The sequence below is a fragment of the Rhamphochromis longiceps genome, linkage group LG23, assembly GCF_057381845.1.
Source record: "Rhamphochromis longiceps isolate RC_006_pf linkage group LG23, R_longiceps_female_GT1.1, whole genome shotgun sequence".
In the NCBI taxonomy this organism is placed as follows: Eukaryota; Metazoa; Chordata; class Actinopteri; order Cichliformes; family Cichlidae; genus Rhamphochromis; species Rhamphochromis longiceps.
In genome coordinates, this window is record NC_140578.1 from 45616351 (window position 1) to 45635509 (window position 19159).

General features: G+C 42.9%; 1 protein-coding gene across 5 annotated transcripts in view; it reads right to left on the reverse strand.

The window, feature by feature from the left end:
• LOC146642838 (histone deacetylase 4-like) overlaps positions 1–19159 on the reverse strand; it is an 87574-nt gene extending 68415 nt beyond the window's left edge. For 2 of the 5 annotated variants that reach the window (XM_085399074.1, XM_085399072.1), the window contains exons 1-2: positions 18670–19159; positions 14275–14626 (exon numbers count right to left, since the gene is read on the reverse strand). In XM_085399074.1, the coding sequence (XP_085255200.1) occupies positions 14275–14296 (22 nt within the window). In that variant the 5' untranslated portion in view covers positions 14297–14626; positions 18670–19159. Of the gene's footprint in view, positions 1–9813; positions 9962–14274; positions 14627–18124; positions 18233–18669 lie in introns of those variants that run through there. The other 3 variants (XM_085399073.1, XM_085399069.1, XM_085399076.1) reach the window with 3 other exon arrangements.

The window sequence follows — 19159 nt, forward strand, 5'->3', positions numbered from 1 at the left end:
CTAATGTAATTGTAACCTACGCTGTGGGAGAGAGAAATAACATCGTGGAAGAGACAGTAAAAAACTTCCTAAATGCAGTTAGAATTTATTTAGAACTACAAATTTAATTTCTTTTAGTGATTATTGCTTTTGGCTTTTTTGGTTTGTTTTGTTTTTTTGTTCCAACCCTGCTCCTTTACCCGGGCTTGGTGTGATGCATCAGCCACACAGGGGTAAATTAGTCCATTTTTTACTTTATTAGTTTGCTTTGCAGTTTTCTTCATTAATCATTTGGTTAAACCTAACACTGGTATTATGAGGCGCGCACATAGTAACATTGTGTGTTTCTCTTTCTTTGAGTTACCTGGGTTTGGGCGGTGGCTGTTTCCTGTCTGGGCAAAAGGCGTGGCCGAGGACTCTGGGAACAAAATGCCTGCTCAGCAGAACTAACCATGGGCTTACCAGGAGCAGGGGTGTTTTAGGTTTAGTTAGGTTATTCTGTGCTTAGTTAATATTAGTGTGTTTTTGTTTTCCCCCCTATTGTGTGTAAATGGTTTGGCCAAATCATTATAAAAGCTACTCTCATGTGTCTTTGTAATTAGGTCAGTTTGTGAGTTGTGTCTCACTTTGTTTTGTTTAAGTTTCTGGAAATTACTTTTCGTAGAGTTATATTTAGTTGACCTCTTTTATGGGCCTGCTAAGAATGGTTTTGAATGTTGTTAATTTTGGACTTTGAGGGTTAAAATAAAGAAAAACCTTTTTGAAGACACTTTTTCGCCTGTGTCCTCTTTGCTTTGGCTGCTTGGTCCCTCACACTTGGACCGGCAAAAGTGACCCAAAATAGGCACTCTGGTGGAGTTGCTTTGTGTGTGTGTTTATAAGTAGTTTTAAACCTTGTGATCCACAAAACAGCGTACGAGTAAAAGAAGAACTGACTGCGTTACAGTCAGTGCGGGAGCAGCGGCTTCGCTCATGCGCAATTCATTTGCAGTTTGGACGCACAGGCGTGAACATCTGCTGCCCTGATAGCAGCGGGGGGAGGACTATCCTCCGCCCGTGAGCGCTTTGGCACGGGTGCGGTGCCCACGGCAGCACCGCTGCTTGTTGAGAATAAGAGCGATATGCGCCTTCATGTCAAAAAGTCGTCATAAATAAGTCTCCAGTAACACCAGAAAAAGTCGCCAGATTTGTCGCTAGTCGCTTTTCAGAAAAGAAAAAAAAAAAATCGCTAAGGGGTCTGAAAACTCACTAAATATAGCGACAAAGTCGCTAAGTTGGCAACACTGGTTTAGGACCCAGATTACTCCGCGAGGCTCCTGACTACGGTAGCCGTAATGCTCCGACAATGCACCTAGCAGTGCGCATTCATAGCTTACCAAAGTCGTACTAAAACATTTGACATATTGCTGCACGCCGTGTGCTACGTAAAATCGGTTCAAGGTCAGTAAGCACAACCATAATTCATAGATAAGGCACACTGTCGATGTTTAGATAAGATAAGATAAGATAACCTTTATTAGTCCCACACGTGGGAAATTTGTTTTGTCACAGCAGGAAGTGGACAGTGCAAAAGTTATGAGGCAAAAATTAGAATACAATAAGAATAAATACAGTACACAACTGTACAGAATAGAATAAAATAAAATACTATATACAGTAGAATAAAATAAAATAAATATACAATAAGATAAAAATAGAATACAAATACAAATACTATATACAACTGAGTTTCAGAAACTTAAAGGATTTTAAGTGTGCCCTATAGTGTGTAAAAAATGTTATACAGAAGAAAAGAAGATATTGCGATATATACTGTTACCGCTCATGCTTCAAATTATACCGTGATATGGATTTTAGGCCATCTCGCACAGCCCTAGTTTCTAGCTACACAAGGCAATTTAATTTGAAGTCCCTGTGTTTGAATAACCATGTTTATCCATTATATTTGCCCTCATTAACCTGCTGCCTTTCACTTATTACAGCACAACAAGGATGACTCACTTCTATATGGATTCGATACCCACTGCACTGCACAGCAAACATCTTCAGCCACCCCACATAACCCCCCCCCCCCCAAAAAACCACCCAAAGATAAAAGAGAGTGTGGCTCCTGGGAAGCAAAATGCAAAGCGCTCTTGAGCAATAGTTCTCAGCCACTTAACACTGACCTATGAATCATTCAAGCATAGCCACCTAACCCACGGGATGAACCAGTTCTGTGAATCTATAAAAAATTCCAAAGATGAACCAGTTTTTATACGTTTGGCATCCACAAGTCTGCTTGTGTCCCTGTGACATAACTTTCAGCATTGGACAGTGAGCGCAAGGGTCCGCACAGACCTGCCTAATTTTTTGTGATCGCGCAGACTCATTGCAGAGAATTCACATTACAGCAACTACAGTGGATGCAAAAGTATTCGGCCCCCTTGAACTTTCCCACATTTTGTCACATTACAGCCACAAACATGAATCAATGTTATTGGAATTCCAGGTGAAAGACCAACACAAAGTGGTGCACACGTGAGAAGTGGAACGAAAATCATACATGATTCCAAACATTTTTTACAAATAAACAACTTCAAAGAGGTGTAACGGGGACAACTATTTGACTGCCGGTTCTCCAGTTGTCCTCGTCTGAGTACAATCCAGACTTAACACAGTTTGACAGGCATAAAATAGTATTTTGCAAACACAAGGTGATTTCCAAAGAGTTAGCACCCAAAGAGTTGCCATATCTCAGCACAATTTGCAGAGTGTCCTCAAACAATCTGAGGAAATTGGACAAATGGAAGACGTACAACTACCTAGAGAAGTCATGTCGTTAAGAAATAGGAAAAAGTCTAGCAAACACCTGGCGCAGGACCTAAGAGATATATCTGAACCTTCAGCTGATCCATCTACTGTTCACTGAAGCTTCATCAGAAATGGCCTCAGTGGAAGGGTGGCTGTCAACAAGCCATTCTTTAGAGAGGAAAACACAGAAAAGAATGAAGTGTGTCAGATTACAGAAGAACTGGACTGACAACAAGTGGCAACAGGTCTGATGGAGTGATGAACCCAAATTTGGTCTCTGGTTCATGTCAATGTAAATATGTATCTCAAGTCATCACAATGGATGCTCTGGCAGGGTTTGGCGCCACATTTCAGTCAGTGTTGGGGATCCTGACGAAATTGATTTAATCATGAACACAGAAAAGTACCATCAATGATTCCACTGCCAAATCAGTAAAACTAAACCTGGATAGAAATAGACACGGTTAGAGCTGGACGATATATCGAGTTTTTAAAACATATCGATATTTTTTTATACGAGATATAAGATGTGACAATATCCTTTATATCGATATAGTCTATGTTACGTTATAATTATAGTTGTGGAGCCGCAAGTTTGCCTCTCTTTCGTCCACTTTTGTCTCTACGCAACGTTACTCCGCCTCGCCTTCACTGAAGACAACTCCCCCTCCTCCCCCATCGCTTCACCTGCAGGCAGCGACAAGATGGACACGGCAAATCTCCGTTAACGAGTTACTGCGCATCGCCCCATGCGTGGGGCTGGACGGCGTCAACGTGTTAACGAGCTAAACATGCTAACGAGCTAACAGCGCTAACCCTAAAATCCTTTCATTCTCTCAAAAGTTGACAGCGCGCCTTAATGTATGAATTCTGGTTGTGCTTGGTGGCCGCGAACTGATTTTATGTGGTACGCGGCGCTCAGCAATCTGTCAAAAATGTTTGAGTACGATTTTGGTAAGCTACGGAGCTGCACCGCTTGATAGATTGTCGGCGCATTACGGCTACCGAGGAGCCTCGCGGAGTGATATGTACTGTCCATCAACGTAATATTACCGTACTGTGTGTGTATAAGGACCATAAATGGCACCTGTAAGAGACGTGGTTATGAAGTGGATTTCAAACTCCAGGCTATCAGTCACGCAGTAAAACTTGGGAACAGAGCAGCTGTAAAATCTGTCTGTCTTTGTTATTACGCTCAGCGTCTTTTAGTTTACATTTTGACTGCACAATTGTGAGCTCTTTGTTTAGCACAAAAACAACATTGTTTTATTTTATTTATGGAGCATTATTATTTAATGAATGCTCATAATTTAATTTTGAGTAATTTTTCATGTACATCTGTGCTGTATGTTAATAAAAGTGCTTGTGTGACATCTGGGACACAGCTTTGACTAAGAACTCTTTTTGTTCTTACTTTATGGCTTAAAAAAAATATCGAGATATATATCTTATATCGCCATCCAGCTAAAAAATATCGAGATATGAATTTTGGGTCATATCGCCCAGCCCTAGACACGGTGCAACACTATCAGCCATGGACTGGCCTCCCCAGAGCCTGGACATCAACATTATTGAAGTAGTGTGGGATCATCATGGCAGAGAACAGGTCAAAAGGCAAAAACATCCAAAGAAGGAGAAAATTATTGTAGAAAAGATGTCCTGGAGAACTATTCTTGAAGACGACCTAAAGAAATTACAAGAAAGCTAGCTTTGGGTTCAGGCAGTGCGGAAGAATAAAGGTGGCTAAAACGAATATTGACTTTCAAGCTCATTAGAACTGCAAACTCTGTTGCCTTATACACTGTATTTTCATCTGTGTTAGGAAATGTTTCAATAAATCATTGTACCTAAAGAGTTTTTGAGACTTTTGTCTAGAAAAAAACTAACATTTTAGCTAACGTCCTTAAGCTTTGCTACAATACAAACTCAACACTGTAACCATGTTAAAAAGTCCCAGTATTTCACTTGTCAGAGACCCTTCATTTCTTAACAGGGCTTTTATTATGAAATGTTTTCATGCATCTAAAATAGCTGTCTTTTACCCGTTTGTGCTGACCACCTCCTCGGCCACATTCACAGGACTTCTGTTAAAATTTGGCTCTGTGTTTATACTTGTAGAGTTTGAAAAACATTTAATGGAAACCAAACTAACCACCTATTTAACTTAACCTCGGCAATGCTCCACAAAACCTAATACGTCAGCCACGGAACAATATTTAATCAGAATTGGTCAAAATTTTAAACTGTCACTATCTGAAATAATGAAATCAAAGAAATCTTTAATTCGTCATTTTTAAACATGAGAGCAAGTAGTATGCTGATGAGCTGTCCACAGAAAATATTACAACATCCTGTTTCCTGTGATTACTAATAATATAAATTTCTTGTCATCCAAAATCTTAGTAATTCAGTAAACACGGAAGCTCAGCAGAAACATGGCTGACATATAGAGAGCTGGGCCTGAGCACTTGCTTCCATCTCAGCTCTTGGCTTCAGTAGAATTCACATGATTTGATGTGGTTATGCTACTCAGATATTAAAATGTTTTAAATTATACATGTATTAATCTTCTAAGTTCAAAAGTTCAAAGGAACAAGAGAGATGAAAGAAAATTAGATTATGAAGTTGTTTCTTCTTCCTAACCCTTGTTCCTTGTCTGGAAGGCAGAAGTTAGTACTGCATGTAAAAATGGTTTTATAAATCTAATATGAAGTCTGTAAGCTAAAACTAATGCAATGTAATACAGCCTAGCAATAAATCCTACTTTTGTGGAGGTTATAGTGTTCCCCTTTTCTCAAAAATGTTTTAGAGATGCTGAATCAACTTTATGATCATGACAAATGATGTCGTTTGTGGTGGTATGGAAATAAGCTTTATTATGTAGAGAAACTATTGCATCTCTGTTGCCCAGTTGGCAAAACCTTACATCTTTCTCCATTTCTGATATAGTACTACACCACTAAAAACAGTCTCTTGAAAACATGTGGCCATACAAGTCACCATATACTGTAGATCTTGATTTAAGATACTAGTTCATGGTTCCATATGTTGAAAATGTGTTTTTATTGGAGTCTGGTGCTTTTTATCCATCCATCCATCAATCTTCTACCGCTTAGCTGTCCCGCTAAAGCCGTCTCAGAAGAGAAGCTCAGACCTTCCTCTCCACAGGCAGCTGAGAGCTATAATCTCTCCAGAGTGTCCTGGATCTGCCTTAGGGCGTCTTCCTGGGTGGACATGTTTAAAATACCTCTCCTAGGATGCCTCCAGAAGGCATTCGACTCAAATACCTCAACCACCATTTTAATTTCTCTAGCACCCCTGAAACTAGAGAGCCACCCAGCTTTACAACCCATTAAGAATATTTTTCACAGTATTAACACTGGATATCATTACTGAGATAAAAGAAACCTTCGCCAAACAAAGCCTCATCATCAATATCTTGGTCTTTTGAAACTGCCTGTGACGAGGAAGGGGTGTATCTGACTTCACTGGCTAATGCTCATTAGTAAAAGATAAAACCCAACCATCGCTACCTGTTATGATGGGCTGCTATTAGCTATTTATAAATATTTCGGTATCAAATAATTTTCATTTACTGGCCGATGTATGACAATTAAAAAACAAAGGGGAGACAGCACAAACATGCTTCATTCACTTTAGGAGTGTTGATGTCGCATAGTTTGGCCACCAGGGGGCACACTGCAACCTCTGTGTTGGTAACAAATAGGTTTGGAAAAAACAAACAATCAGCAGCCGATATATCTGATAGTTAAAATTCCTGCACCCATCATGAGTTACAATTAACAAACCTCCTTTCTGACGCTGCAAACGACCAAATTTTATAAATGAACGTCGTCTTTATTCCAATATAACTTCAAGCTAGCGGCTAAAGTCATAGAGTCATCGGGAAAGTGTTTGTGGGGATTACAGAAGCAAGAGAGCCGAGGGCTGTTTTCCCATAGAGCTCTACACAACCAGAGGAATCACCCCCTGCTGGCTATTAAAGAGAATGCAGACCTGCATTCTCTTTAATAGCCAGCAGGGGGTGATTCCTCTGGTTGTGTAGAAAGCACTTTTCTAAAACGATTGAGCGATTAGCAAACTAAACTAAATATTCTGTAGTTGGGTTCAAAACCTTTTTTTCTCTTTCATAATATCACAATTTTCTTTTTAATAAGAAAGTTTCACTGTTAAGTTAGCTCACATATCTTACAAGCTTAGAACCAGCCAAATGTTAATGTTAATACTGTTTTACCTGTTCGGCTGATAATCCATCCACTAAATCAAAATAAAGGCATTTTTCTGTTTATGAGTGACACAAATCACATTTTATTACTGGCAAAAGCTGTAAAGTCGCAAAAAAAACCCTCCATCGTATCTCTCTCCTAACCTACTGTGCGCTCAGAGATGCAGCACAGAGGCCAGCGCAGGTCTGGTGCTTTAGCGGATTAACTGGGTGCAACTCTGAATTGCTGCTAGGAATTCTCTGCTACTGCTCTCTTCATGCCTGGATGCCATAAACCGTCTCGTGTTGCTGTGTAGGGCTGCCACAAACAATTATTTTGATAGTCGACTAGTCACCGATTATTTTTGCGATTAGTCGACTAATCAGATCATCATCCATTGGACGTATAACGTACAGCTTATTGCACCAGCAGCATCTGCTCTTATATAACTATCATTAGCTTACAGCTTTAAGTTGTTAAGGTCTGTGCTAACTAAAAATAAAGACAAGATGATAGTTGTTAAAATTTTAATGATATTTGCAGATTGTTTCGGTGAAGTTTAATAAACTCCTTGCTATCTAAAATATAACAGGACACCGGAGTAAATTCTCCAGCATCTCACACTTCTGATAATCAGCTGTCTGCTTGACGTTTATTCAGCTGTGTAAAAACTATAACTTTAATCTCAGCCAAACCGATTCACTCAGGAACAAATAAAATACTGAAAAAAGCCAAACAATAACATTTTTAAGTTCTCTAAGTGACTCATATATCATGTTTAACCTGAGTAGCGAAAGACGGCGGTGGGTTTGAAAACGATTTGCCGGGAGTCCGGTGCTCTCACGGCTCTAGTGAGCCTAGCCCCCGGCTCGCTATCGAGCTAGTGGGTAACAGACGTCTCCGAAAACCTCGGGGCGCTTTTGAAAATATGTGGTGTCTTGATAAACTGAGCAGATATTTGAGGTTTACACAGCTACATTCTCGCCTGAAAATATGTTCAACGTTTATTTTGTGACCCAGAAAGAATAATAAGAGTAAAGTTAAAACTAACTAGCTGCCGCCATTGTTGGAAACTGAGCTGGGCTGCGCTATGAATTCTGGGATAGGTTGGGCCACGAAGTATACACCCGACCCATCCTTCAAATCTGGGGAAATGAAGGGCGCATTTGTTGGAGTCTTTGGATTTGGACAGTCTTCGTCGTGTCGCTGTAACGTAATCGGCCTACAAATGCGGGCACAGGAGGATGCGGTCCCTGAATTTGGACACAGCTACAATACCGGACACAGCTTCTTCTTCTTCTTCTGGGTTTAACGGCAGCTGGCATCCTTGTACATGCAGTGCTGCCATCTTCTGTTTCAGTCTGTTATTACACTCTTAAATCCTACTACTTATTCCTGTGTCTTTTGGGATCTTACAAAGCTTCAAACGATGAGTCGACTATTAAATCAGTCGTTGACGATTTTGATAGTTGACGTAATCGTGACTAGACGACTAATCGTGCCAGCGCTATTGCTGTGACATCCCTGAGGCTTACAGAAAGATGCTTTACTACAATCAAAATCTGCAAAAAGATCCAATGATGGAACCACATCTATTGACCTGAAGCCTTTCTATCAAAAACATGATGTGATAACGATGTCAGGAGGAGGAACAGGTTTACCCCAAGATGATGAAGATTTGGTGCACAGTTGCATTAATTCTAGAGTTTATCACAAGTGGAACCAGAAACCCAGAGAGTCGGTGTTCTAGCATTATCTACAGTAACTTGCAGACCACTTCCTGGAAGGTTCATAATTAACAGCAGTAGCTCCATTAAAGCTACAGACACTTTTACAGAGTGGAGCAGAGCTCAAACCAGGAGTCCATCTAACCACCCATCCATTTTCTTAAGTGCTCATCCAATTCAGGGAGCCTATCCCAGTTATTATAGGGCCAAAGGTCAGGTACACTCTGGACAAGTCGCCGGTCTATTGCACAGCCAAACCTGATGTTTATAAGCATCGTATAAACAGTGATCGGTGAAAACATGAAAAAAAAAATATTCTGGGGGAACACAAGAGCGTTTAACTTAGAAACGGTTTTAAAAGTGTACTTTTAACCTACCGGTAGTAAGCAATATTTGTATATACCAAAAAGCAAAGGACAGGAATGACTGTACCAAATTACTGCTATTCCCTGACCATAAATCCTTTTTTAATGCAACCGCAGCACGACTAGCTTGTCTAAGACATAAATCAGCGGATGTGTGAGACCTCGAGAGAATTATCTAATCTTGGGTACCAGCCCATGCAATGCAATGTCCTGACCCTCCTCATTAGTGTTTATTTTAAAATTATGTTATTTTCCTCGCCGATTTGTGGCGTTTCCAAGCTGCGTAAACCTAACGGGCGCTTGTAACCTAGATACCGCTGAGCCTTCGAGGAAAAGAGCACTGTGTCAAGTTCACCGGTTCAGAGCCATAAAAGGCGCTCACGCCCACACAGACCCTGCAAAATAAAGCAGTAAAAAATCTAATCTGAACACACTTTATGTCCCACTGTCAACGTGCTTTTGATAGCGTTCGCAGAACGTGTTAATTATTAATTTCCCCCCCCCCATGCAACAATGTAAAGTTCAAACCTCTCATTCACAAAATAACACCTGCCACTTACTAAGTAACCATTCAGTGGCCTGAGTGCATGCTTGTGTGAGAGTGTGTGACAGTGTGTGTGTGATTCATTTGCAGGCCAAGCGGTAAACAATACAGGCTTTCCTGGAAAGCCGGCGCGATTCTGACTAAGATGAAAACAAATCATTGCCAACGAGCGGCATCACCTTCCCTCTTCAGCAGCACTGCAACACCAGAGGAGGCCAGCTGCTCTTTTTTTAACATCCTCCTTTTCCACTCACAGCGCATCCAGCCCGCATCAGTTCCACAATAAAGCGTCTCTCTCGCTCTCTGCACGCTCCCAACCAACCGGCTTCCACCTCTAAAAGCAGAAATCAAAGGCTGTTGGTAACATCAAGCGGATTTAAAGTCTGGTTTTAATATTTCAAATACTTTTAATAAAGGATGGATTTTTCCACTCCGAGGTAGTCCTTCTATGTTTATATGCAAATGGTTTATGGATCGCAGGAAAACACGCGTCTTCTTCTTTGTTTGTTTTTCACCTTTATTGGACAGTAACAGTGGAGAGAGACAGGAACCACCCAAACCTTTTCATCCATTTCTCTGTTACTTAATAATTAATACGTTTTGCCCTTTCTTTTTCGGACTTGTGTAGTTTATTGGGCCCTGCTTCCTTTTATTTTTATAGGCGGAAGCCCAGAAACTGATAAGGGTGCTCGCCGAACGACCACAACCATGAAGGCTCCCTCAGTCATCACGGAGAAGAGCTCAACACCTGCCGAGGACCTGAGCTGATGTTTCTGAATCTGCGTGGGCGCTGCAGGACTCTATACTCTGAGCTCTTATCAATCCCGTGCGTGACATTTAGAGAGACAACCGCCCTGTTTAACACCACACACCGAGCACGTTAGCTCACCGCTAAGCACGAGTGTAAAACAAATGTCGCAGGCTAATGTGTTAAAGCTCCTGGCACACACAGCAATCACTCCTGTGCAAACACTCCAGCCTGTTTGCTGACCCCCTTTTTTTGTTGTTGTTGTTGTTCTTGGAAATCAAACCTGAGAATCTGTTTTATATTTCATTTTTCTGGGAAGAGATTTGTGATAAATGATATTTAATCTAACCTAATCCTGCCAATCTAGCTGCTTTAAGAAAATGAGTAAGTCCTGGAAGGGGAAAAATAAATAACAGTGCTTGCTAGTAAGCTCATTTACAGATTAGAAAAAATGGCAAACACACACACACACAGCTTGATTGGAAATAAGTGCAGAGCAGAAGAAAGTTGGCAGCTTTGGATCACACTGCACAACAAAGCCGTGGATCTGAAAGTCTCATTGTTCACCTCGAGAACACAGGCGCTGTTGTTTTAATTGTGACTCTAAATGAAAGTAATTGGCCTTAACGGTGATAGCGGCAGACAGTCTTAAAGAAGCCTCTCCTGCATCTGCAGTTATTAGCAGAGAGATCTCCGGAGAGATTCCTCGCTCTGTAAATACTGCTGTCACACACATTTTCATGAGGGAAAAAAAAGAAACAGAAGGCTGACAAGGTCAGCGTCGCATTCCTTTAAAATGTCTCCTGGCTTGCCTCTCTCCATCTCTCTCTCCGTCTCCCTCTTTGCGCCGGCATCCAACAAGTGCGTCTCGAAGCTGTCATTCAAACGAGACAAGCAACACCTCAAATTTGACGCCCACACTTGGCAGCGCTCTCGAGGGCCGGGATCGCCTCCTCTTGAAGGCTTTCCCGCCAGCAAACAAGACAGCGGGAAACAGCCGCTCAACAGGTATGAGTCGTAATCTCCGGGCCTCGCACAAAGAATCGCAGCTATTTCTGTGTCGGCGAGAGGTGAGCTAACAGGGGGCATCCCTCTGCACGCTTCCAGCGGAGGGGGGGTGAAGCACGCTGAGGATGCGAGAGGGAGCGGAGGGAAATTAAAAAGGGTTCATTTCATATTGTGACAGGAGCTGGTTAGTTTATCTTCTTCTATCAGCCCAGAACAGAGTGAAGCTTCCTGCCCTGGCTCCTGCTCACAGCTGGGCATTGATTCAATATCACTGTTTGCTTCGTTCTAACAGTCGCACTGACATCAAATAATGAGTGGTGTGTTATTTCAGAGGTTTTTGGAGGAAAAACAATAAATAAATAAATCAAGAGCAGCTATTGATCGTAAAAACCCCGTGAGCCTGCGTTACCTTTTCAGTTCCTTTACCGAAGCTGATTTTTCTTGTGGAGTTCAGCTACTCTCTGCTAAGCAGACGCGGTCTAATGAAAGATATTTTGGGAAGTGAATCTACACTCAAGAGCAAAAGGTGAGGATCGGTGTCTTGCAAGTCTCCAAAGTGCAATGTTAAATCAGCCCTTTAAGGCATCTGTAAACGTAACGAAATGAGCCGCTGCGTTTAACTTTATTAACGTCCATTCACAGCCTTAACTTAAAGCTACCATAACTCGATTTGAAATGCTTACTTACCACTTTTAAAGCGTTGAAAGACCTTTCCCCGAATTATATCAACCACTCATTAACCCCTCAGGCGCCTGCGCGCTCACTTATGTTGTGCAAAAGCCTTGAGCCACCTCTGGTTTCTTTGTGTTTCGCTAGCAAAATGAGAAATAGGTGCAGTGACTTGTTGAAACACGCAAATATGCATGAAAATGCAGTTTCTAAGAGAAAAAGAGAGTTGGCTCTACTCTCAGGAGGAGTAAGGAGCTCTCAGCTTTCTTGCCTATATTTTGTCTATATTTGTGTTTTTCATGGATTCAACCAAAAATGGTGTGTTTTTGTTACAGGCTGCTAGTAACTGAACATGTTCAGGTGTGAGTCACTCTCACTGCTCAGTCATCCTCAAACAGAAACTGAAACTTATTTAAAAAACAAATAAAAACATACTTCTAGGCTCACAGGCCTACGTGCAATTAATGTAGTTACTGAATATTATTTGACACTTGTTATCTTCCGTTTGACACTTCCACTGTCATCATTTAACGTGTCACCTTGCATAAATTAGCAGTTATTAATGTCAAAATCGTTGCTCGGGATTAGCAGTTTATTAGCTTTGTCAGCTCAGCGGATGACAATGAGTTAATGTGTGTGTGTGTGTGTGTGTGTGTGTGTGTGTGTGTGTGTGTGTGTGTGTGTGTGTGTGCGCCATGCTTACATATATTGTGGGGACCAAAAACTTGGGAAGTTACTATACTGATGGGGACCAAATGCTCATCCCGAGTCTGAAGGCATTTTTGAGACTCACTACAATCAGGTTCTGGTCAGGTTTAGGGCCAGGCATTCATTTTTGATTGTTAGGGTCGGGGTAAGCGGCTCTAGGGAAAGCATTATGTCAATTAATGTCCCCACTAAGATAGTAAAATACGACTGTGTGTGTGTGTGTGTGTGTGTGTGTGTGTGTGTGCGTGCGTGCGCGCAAATATTGCACAGCTCTAATCCAAGTTTATAAAGGAAACACTTAGGGAAAAGGAAAGTGTGTGACCTCTCTGGCTGATCTATAGTCATCTTAAACAGCGTGCACATGTAAGGCCAAATATCCACTCTACCCTCTGTGATGTGCATCACATGTGGCGATGCGCATCACATGTGGCGATGCTGCAGGACTGAGGACGCCGGCTGAGACTACGGCTCGCTCCGATCCCTCGGGGCCCAGCGGTTGCCCCAGCTGTGGTATTTATACTGCACACACTCCCAGGTGTATAAAGTAAACACAGCCGACGCTGTCAGGTACCGCGTCGGCCAGTGGCAGGAAGCTAACCTTTCTCATCCACCAGCTGGTCGCTAAATAATGTATCAGCTCGCGGAAGTGCAAGTGAAGGCTTCCAAAGCAGCGATCAGTCATCAACAAGGAAAAAGGGAGGCTCTTTTTACTAAGCTGATGCCGTGGACGTTTTTCTCTCGCCCCTCCGGAGCTCATTCATATTGAATCGAGCCCATTAACAGTTATAAGACCAGATTAAAATGCTTTATTGCATTTGAAGCGAGCCACGATCCGCCTCTGTTCACAATCAAAGCGTTCGCATACGCCAATATGGCAGATGTAGCAGCAGACAGATTTCCCTTAATGTGACGGCGCCGAAGGGGATACATTTTCATTAATCTGCACATGACAGGTAGTTTTTTAGGTCTCTAAAAATGGTTTTAAACAGCATCCTAGACACACCTACAATTCAGCCAGGCCCACTATAATCAAAAAGGATTGCTGTTTCCACCTGCAGGGTTTCTATTTGGTGGTGTGGAGGCGAGGCAGGCATCAGTCACATCAGATATGACAATAAGTGGAAGGTACAAGAGGAGCTGGGTTGGGGGTGGGTTGCAAAGCGGCTTACAGGTGCAGTCTCTGTACTTCTGTATTTCTGAAACAACATTCACAGACTTTCTCTTTCTTTTTCTTCATGTATTAAAAGTATTTAAAGCTTTTCTCTGGTTTAATTCCTGTTCTGCTGCAAATACGTCGTGACTACAAGGCAGACTGATACATTAAACTCCTGGATAGTGAAGCAGCATCTGCATGCAGCTGTAGACTGTGGTATTTGTTTGTTTAACACAAGGGCAATATCAGCCGGACGCATGTGCCTGGCCTTTTACTCCTGTGAGAGTTAGAAGACTGAGCAGGCCCTTTCCACCCGGTGCATAACAGGTAAAAAGTGGTAGACAAACATCTTACCTTGGTGGCTGTGTGAAGTCATTGCTGCCAGGTCGGTCAGGCAGACGTCCACGCAGTACGGCGAGTGTGCACCCAGCTCGTCGTGTGAGCGTGTGTTCACTGAAGGACAGATGTCTGTGTGTGTTTGAGTTGAAGTACGGATGTGGTTTACAGGATGGTGATCAGGAGCCTGTTAGCCTGCCAGAGCTGGGAGGAGGAGGACAGTGTGGGTTTGAATGCGTGTTCAGGCTGATCCAACACTCAGGACGGTCAAACGGGAAACAGGAAGCAGACGTCCGGCAGCAGCCAATCTCCATTAGCTTATTGATCCGGCAACTCCAATCAGAGTGGCAACTCGCTGTTTAGCACCAACCTGTGGGAGGATGAAAAGGACAATGTTTTATTTAAACGCTTCACGTAAGAGAGAGCAAAGGAGAGACACCAGCTGGCCTGTCACAGGTCGGTGCTGTGTGTATGCTGCTCCATAAGAATAAATAGGAAACCTTTTTTGCAGGAGACACTACAGCAGAAAGATGCTGTTCACATGGTTTGCACTCCCAGGACCGTGCAGCACACGCAGCATAACAGCTGAGCACACGGAACTGCATTAGCAGAAAGTTAAGAAGCAATTTCCCCATGATATCGTTTCCAAACAGCGCCGATGTACTGTAGCTACATGTACACGGTATTTTTATACAGCATATGAACCGAGGATGTCAAAGTGGGCGGGACCAGTGAAGCTCTCCTTTCTGTCACTTTAAAGTTTAACTAAACATTTAACCCCTCAGACATTTCATTCAAAGAAAACGAGCCGATTTCAACGGCACGTTTCATGTTTTTTTTACATCATAAAGTAATTCTGCTTTAAAAAATGAAAGAAATCTGCCAGCACTGCTCTTCACGGCCAAATTGTAAGAAATTAATGTGTAAAATGACAGAAAAGGTTCTGTTAGCTCAACGCCAAGACTTTCAAGAAATTATAAGACAAAAGGTTTTTGCTAATACACAGAAAATATCCTGGGTTTTCTTTTTCATTAGTGTTTTTTTTACTGTGAATCTTTTTAAAAAATCATAAATTTCTAAATTAGCAAAAAACCCAAAAACATTTCTGTCATTTCACTGTTCATCTATTACTTCTTTACTTTAGCGGAGCATGAATGTGTCATGAAACGCTGTGTGGCAGGCAGGAGATGAGGACTCAAAGCGCAGGACTCACAGACTCAGGGGGTGAACTCAAAATCACAGCTTTATTTGCTGGTCACAGAAAAACAAGCAAACTAAGCTAAACTGGGGAAACAATGACCTAAAACTCACACAGACACAGGGCGATCCACACAGCAAGAGGGTCGACACGACACTGACTCAGAGAAACAGGGTTTAAATACACTGGGAAGTAACGAGGGGGATGAGACACAGAAGGAGGGGACAGCTGGGAGAAATCAGAACTGACGAGACAAGGGAGCAAAGTAGGATACACTCACATGAGACACAGACCTTCAAAGTAAAACAGGAATTAGCACAGACGCAAACTAGACTAGAGGAGACAGAGGAGCTAAGAAACACAGACAACACCAACAACAAAGAGACACAGAGGGCAGCTACTAAATACTCAGAGAACTAAACAGAATACAAGAAAACCAAACTAAGACACAACACTAAAGAACAAGCTGGGACAACAAAGAGAACTAAGAACAGAATACACAAGAAACTCAAAACACTGGGTCACTGACCCAGGACCGTGACAGAATGATTGCAGGGGAAGCTCTTTATAAGCTGTAAAACTTATTAAAGTCTTTGGCGGGTCTATTGTGGGCCCCGGGCCTTACGTTTGACACCCCTGATATGAACAAAGCAGGAGCGGTCCCTAAAAATCCAGTATCAGCCAAGCTCTAGTACTCTATTCGATCCAGATATTACAGACAGTTATATAAGCCGTGATATTTACTGTATTGTTATCAGGTCTGTACACAAGATGACTGCAAGGACTGCTGCTAGTATCAAAAACAACACGTGCATCCTTTAAATGCCTCTCACTCGCAGTTATTTACAGCGTTGATCTTATAGTGATGCGCCAGCTGCTTACTGAGGACATATCACTTACATTACAGACAGATTTAGCTTGGTCATCTATAATTGTTGCTATAACTCTAGCAACATGCGTTTGTAAGTAGAAGTCATGAGTTAACTACAGCTAGTAAAGCATATTTTAGGTCTTTTATTGCATAACAACAGATTGAGGCCCAAAAATAGCCAACGCAGGTTTGCACAATTAATCCTTTCTCATACTTGCAAATAAATCATCTGGTTAATGAACTAATGGTTTCACTTTGTAAGCAGTCTTAATAAGAATAAACAACTTTCACAATACTGGAAAGTCTTCTGGCTGCAGGGATACAAAATCCATCTTAATGCGGATTTGCAAACATTTCCAACCTTAGCAAATCATCAAATCCTGCTCCTAGAAATGCACCGGTGAGTTTTCAGAGTAAAATACAGAGTTCCAAGAAGTCAACGCAACCCCGGGTTCAATGATACACTGCGAGGAGCTGTAAACCAATCAGGCAATAAATAGCTTTTCCTTGAGATAGCGTCTTTTTGACTGAGGCGCACTGGGGATTTCACAAAACTCCCCAGTAGGATGCACTGCGTTCACGGCAGAAATTGGTGGAAAGATCCCATTAAAAAGCAAAAGAGACAATGATTCTGTTATTTGCCTGGCAGGAGGCTCTTCTTTGTTTTTTGGGAGGTAACTGATTTGTCTTCTTGTTGCTTCTGGAAATATACGATTGTTCTTTTCTTTGTTTACGGAGAGTGGCCTGGATTCCTTGGGCCCGGAGCACCGGTGTCAGATGTAATAACAGCTCAGCCCTAAAGTATCAAGTCGACTTTACTACTAGTACAAAATTCAAGGGGCCAGACTGCCCGGGGGTGAGGTTGAAAGATTTGGCCGCGGAGACACGAGGTATGGGGGCAGCGCCCTTGTGTGTGTGTGTTTGCAGAGGTCTCAACCGTCCTCTGAAGCAGGATGGGATGTGCATGCGAGTGTGTGTGTATGCATTAAAAGGAAAGGAGTGGGGGTAAGGGGGGACTCTCAAGACAAGAGGACCAGACACTGCAGCCGCAGGACAAATTGGCCCCCCCAAACCAAAAAAAAGTCGGTCACTGCACAGCTCACGCACACTTGCGCTTTGTGATGGAAAAGCAAAGCAAGGATTGGTGGAGGGAGGGCACAGGCAGGCAGGGTAGGGTGGGGGGGCTGTGTGTGTCATGCTGACACTCCAGGGGGGCTTCATGCAACACCAATCCCCCCGGGGCATCTCATCTGTCTCGGGAGGGGTACTCATATGTGTGTGTGTGCGTGTATCCCATAGGCCATTGTCCCTAAAAATGAGCTTGCTTGATGCAGGGTGACAGATCTGGGGAGACAAGCCCTGAAGCCCAAAGTGAGCAAAGAGTGAAAAAAAACAGAGTGATGCTTCAAAATGACACCAGTATTAGCAAAAGAGAACGCATGTAAGATAAAAATAACCCTCAAAAGAAATTTAATATGCACATCACAGCTACAGATGACAGCCACAAGCGCACAAAAAGGTGGGTACACACAGTTCCTCCCCCTTTCAGCCCAAACCCAAACTCTCAAACACGACAAACGGCTTCATTCACCTTCCCAAACTAACGTTTCCCCATAAGAACTATTTCGTGCGGAAGGCGACACTTTGAATCGGCCCCTAACGCGTTGCTTTGATGTCGCTTTAACGGCTCCGTACGCCCCCATTCACAAAAAAACAGAAAGATTGACGCATGCAGAGAATTACCACCGCCCATCCCGAACCATTCACACACACTCACACACACTCACGCGGGCCCCTACCTTCATTTCAAGCAATTTTTCCCTTCCTCGCCATTAGCACGGGGAAAAGCGACAAAATGCGCACGAGCTCAGTGTTTTATCGCGTTAGAGTCTTTGGCTCTATAAATAGCTCAGCAACAATCGGCATAATAAACACCGCCTGCCCCCCCCCCCCCCCCCCCCCACACACACACACACACACACACTCCTCCTGCCTCTCCCCCCTTCTCCCCTTGTTGCCAACACACTTCCCGCCCGCAAATAGTGCAATAAAACCGTGAAGGATATTTTGTAGCTAAATCGTTACAAGTCGCAAAAAGAAAAGAAAAGAAAAAAATAATAATTTCTACCAGGATTCAGATGTGACTCAGACTCCGAGGGGAGTCGTTTAAAACGTTCAATCGCAAGCGAGAGGGCGAAAGCGAAGATGAGCGGAGTGAAAACTTCAGCCGGACATGGTTTTTCATGAAGCCTGCCCGTGCATCGCATCCCTGCCTTGGATATCAACATCAAAGCGAGGCTACACATTCAGCCACAGCGGCCACAGGCACACCAAAACAGCTCACCTATACACGGGCCGGGAGGAGGCCAGTCGTCCCAGCATGTGTCCCAAAGCGGCTGGCCTTTCTTAAAAAAAAAAAAAGAAAAAAATCTCTCCCATGTTAGCACTCCGAGGCTTTTTTCTCCTCTTTTCCTCAACGCAGGAGGAGGGGAAGAAAAAAATCATCTCCTGACAGATTCCGCCATACTGGATTTTTGTTACAGCCCCAGCGTCACATGGAGCGCCCCTGCATTCACCAGAGGCGGGGTCAGGCTGATGAAAATGTGATCATCTACGAGCAGACAGCGTGGTATATGTGTGTGTGTCTGTGTGTGTCTCTGTATGTGTGTGTGGCAGGTTGGATAAATGCTTGTGATTATGGCCGAGGAAAAGAACTTTTTCTGGGGCGTGTCCTGTATTGTAATATCCGTGCATGCGGTTCCCCGAGCGTCACATACACGCATTACCATGTTTTTATAACTTTGCAGCTTTATGAGCCAGCTATAGATGTGCAT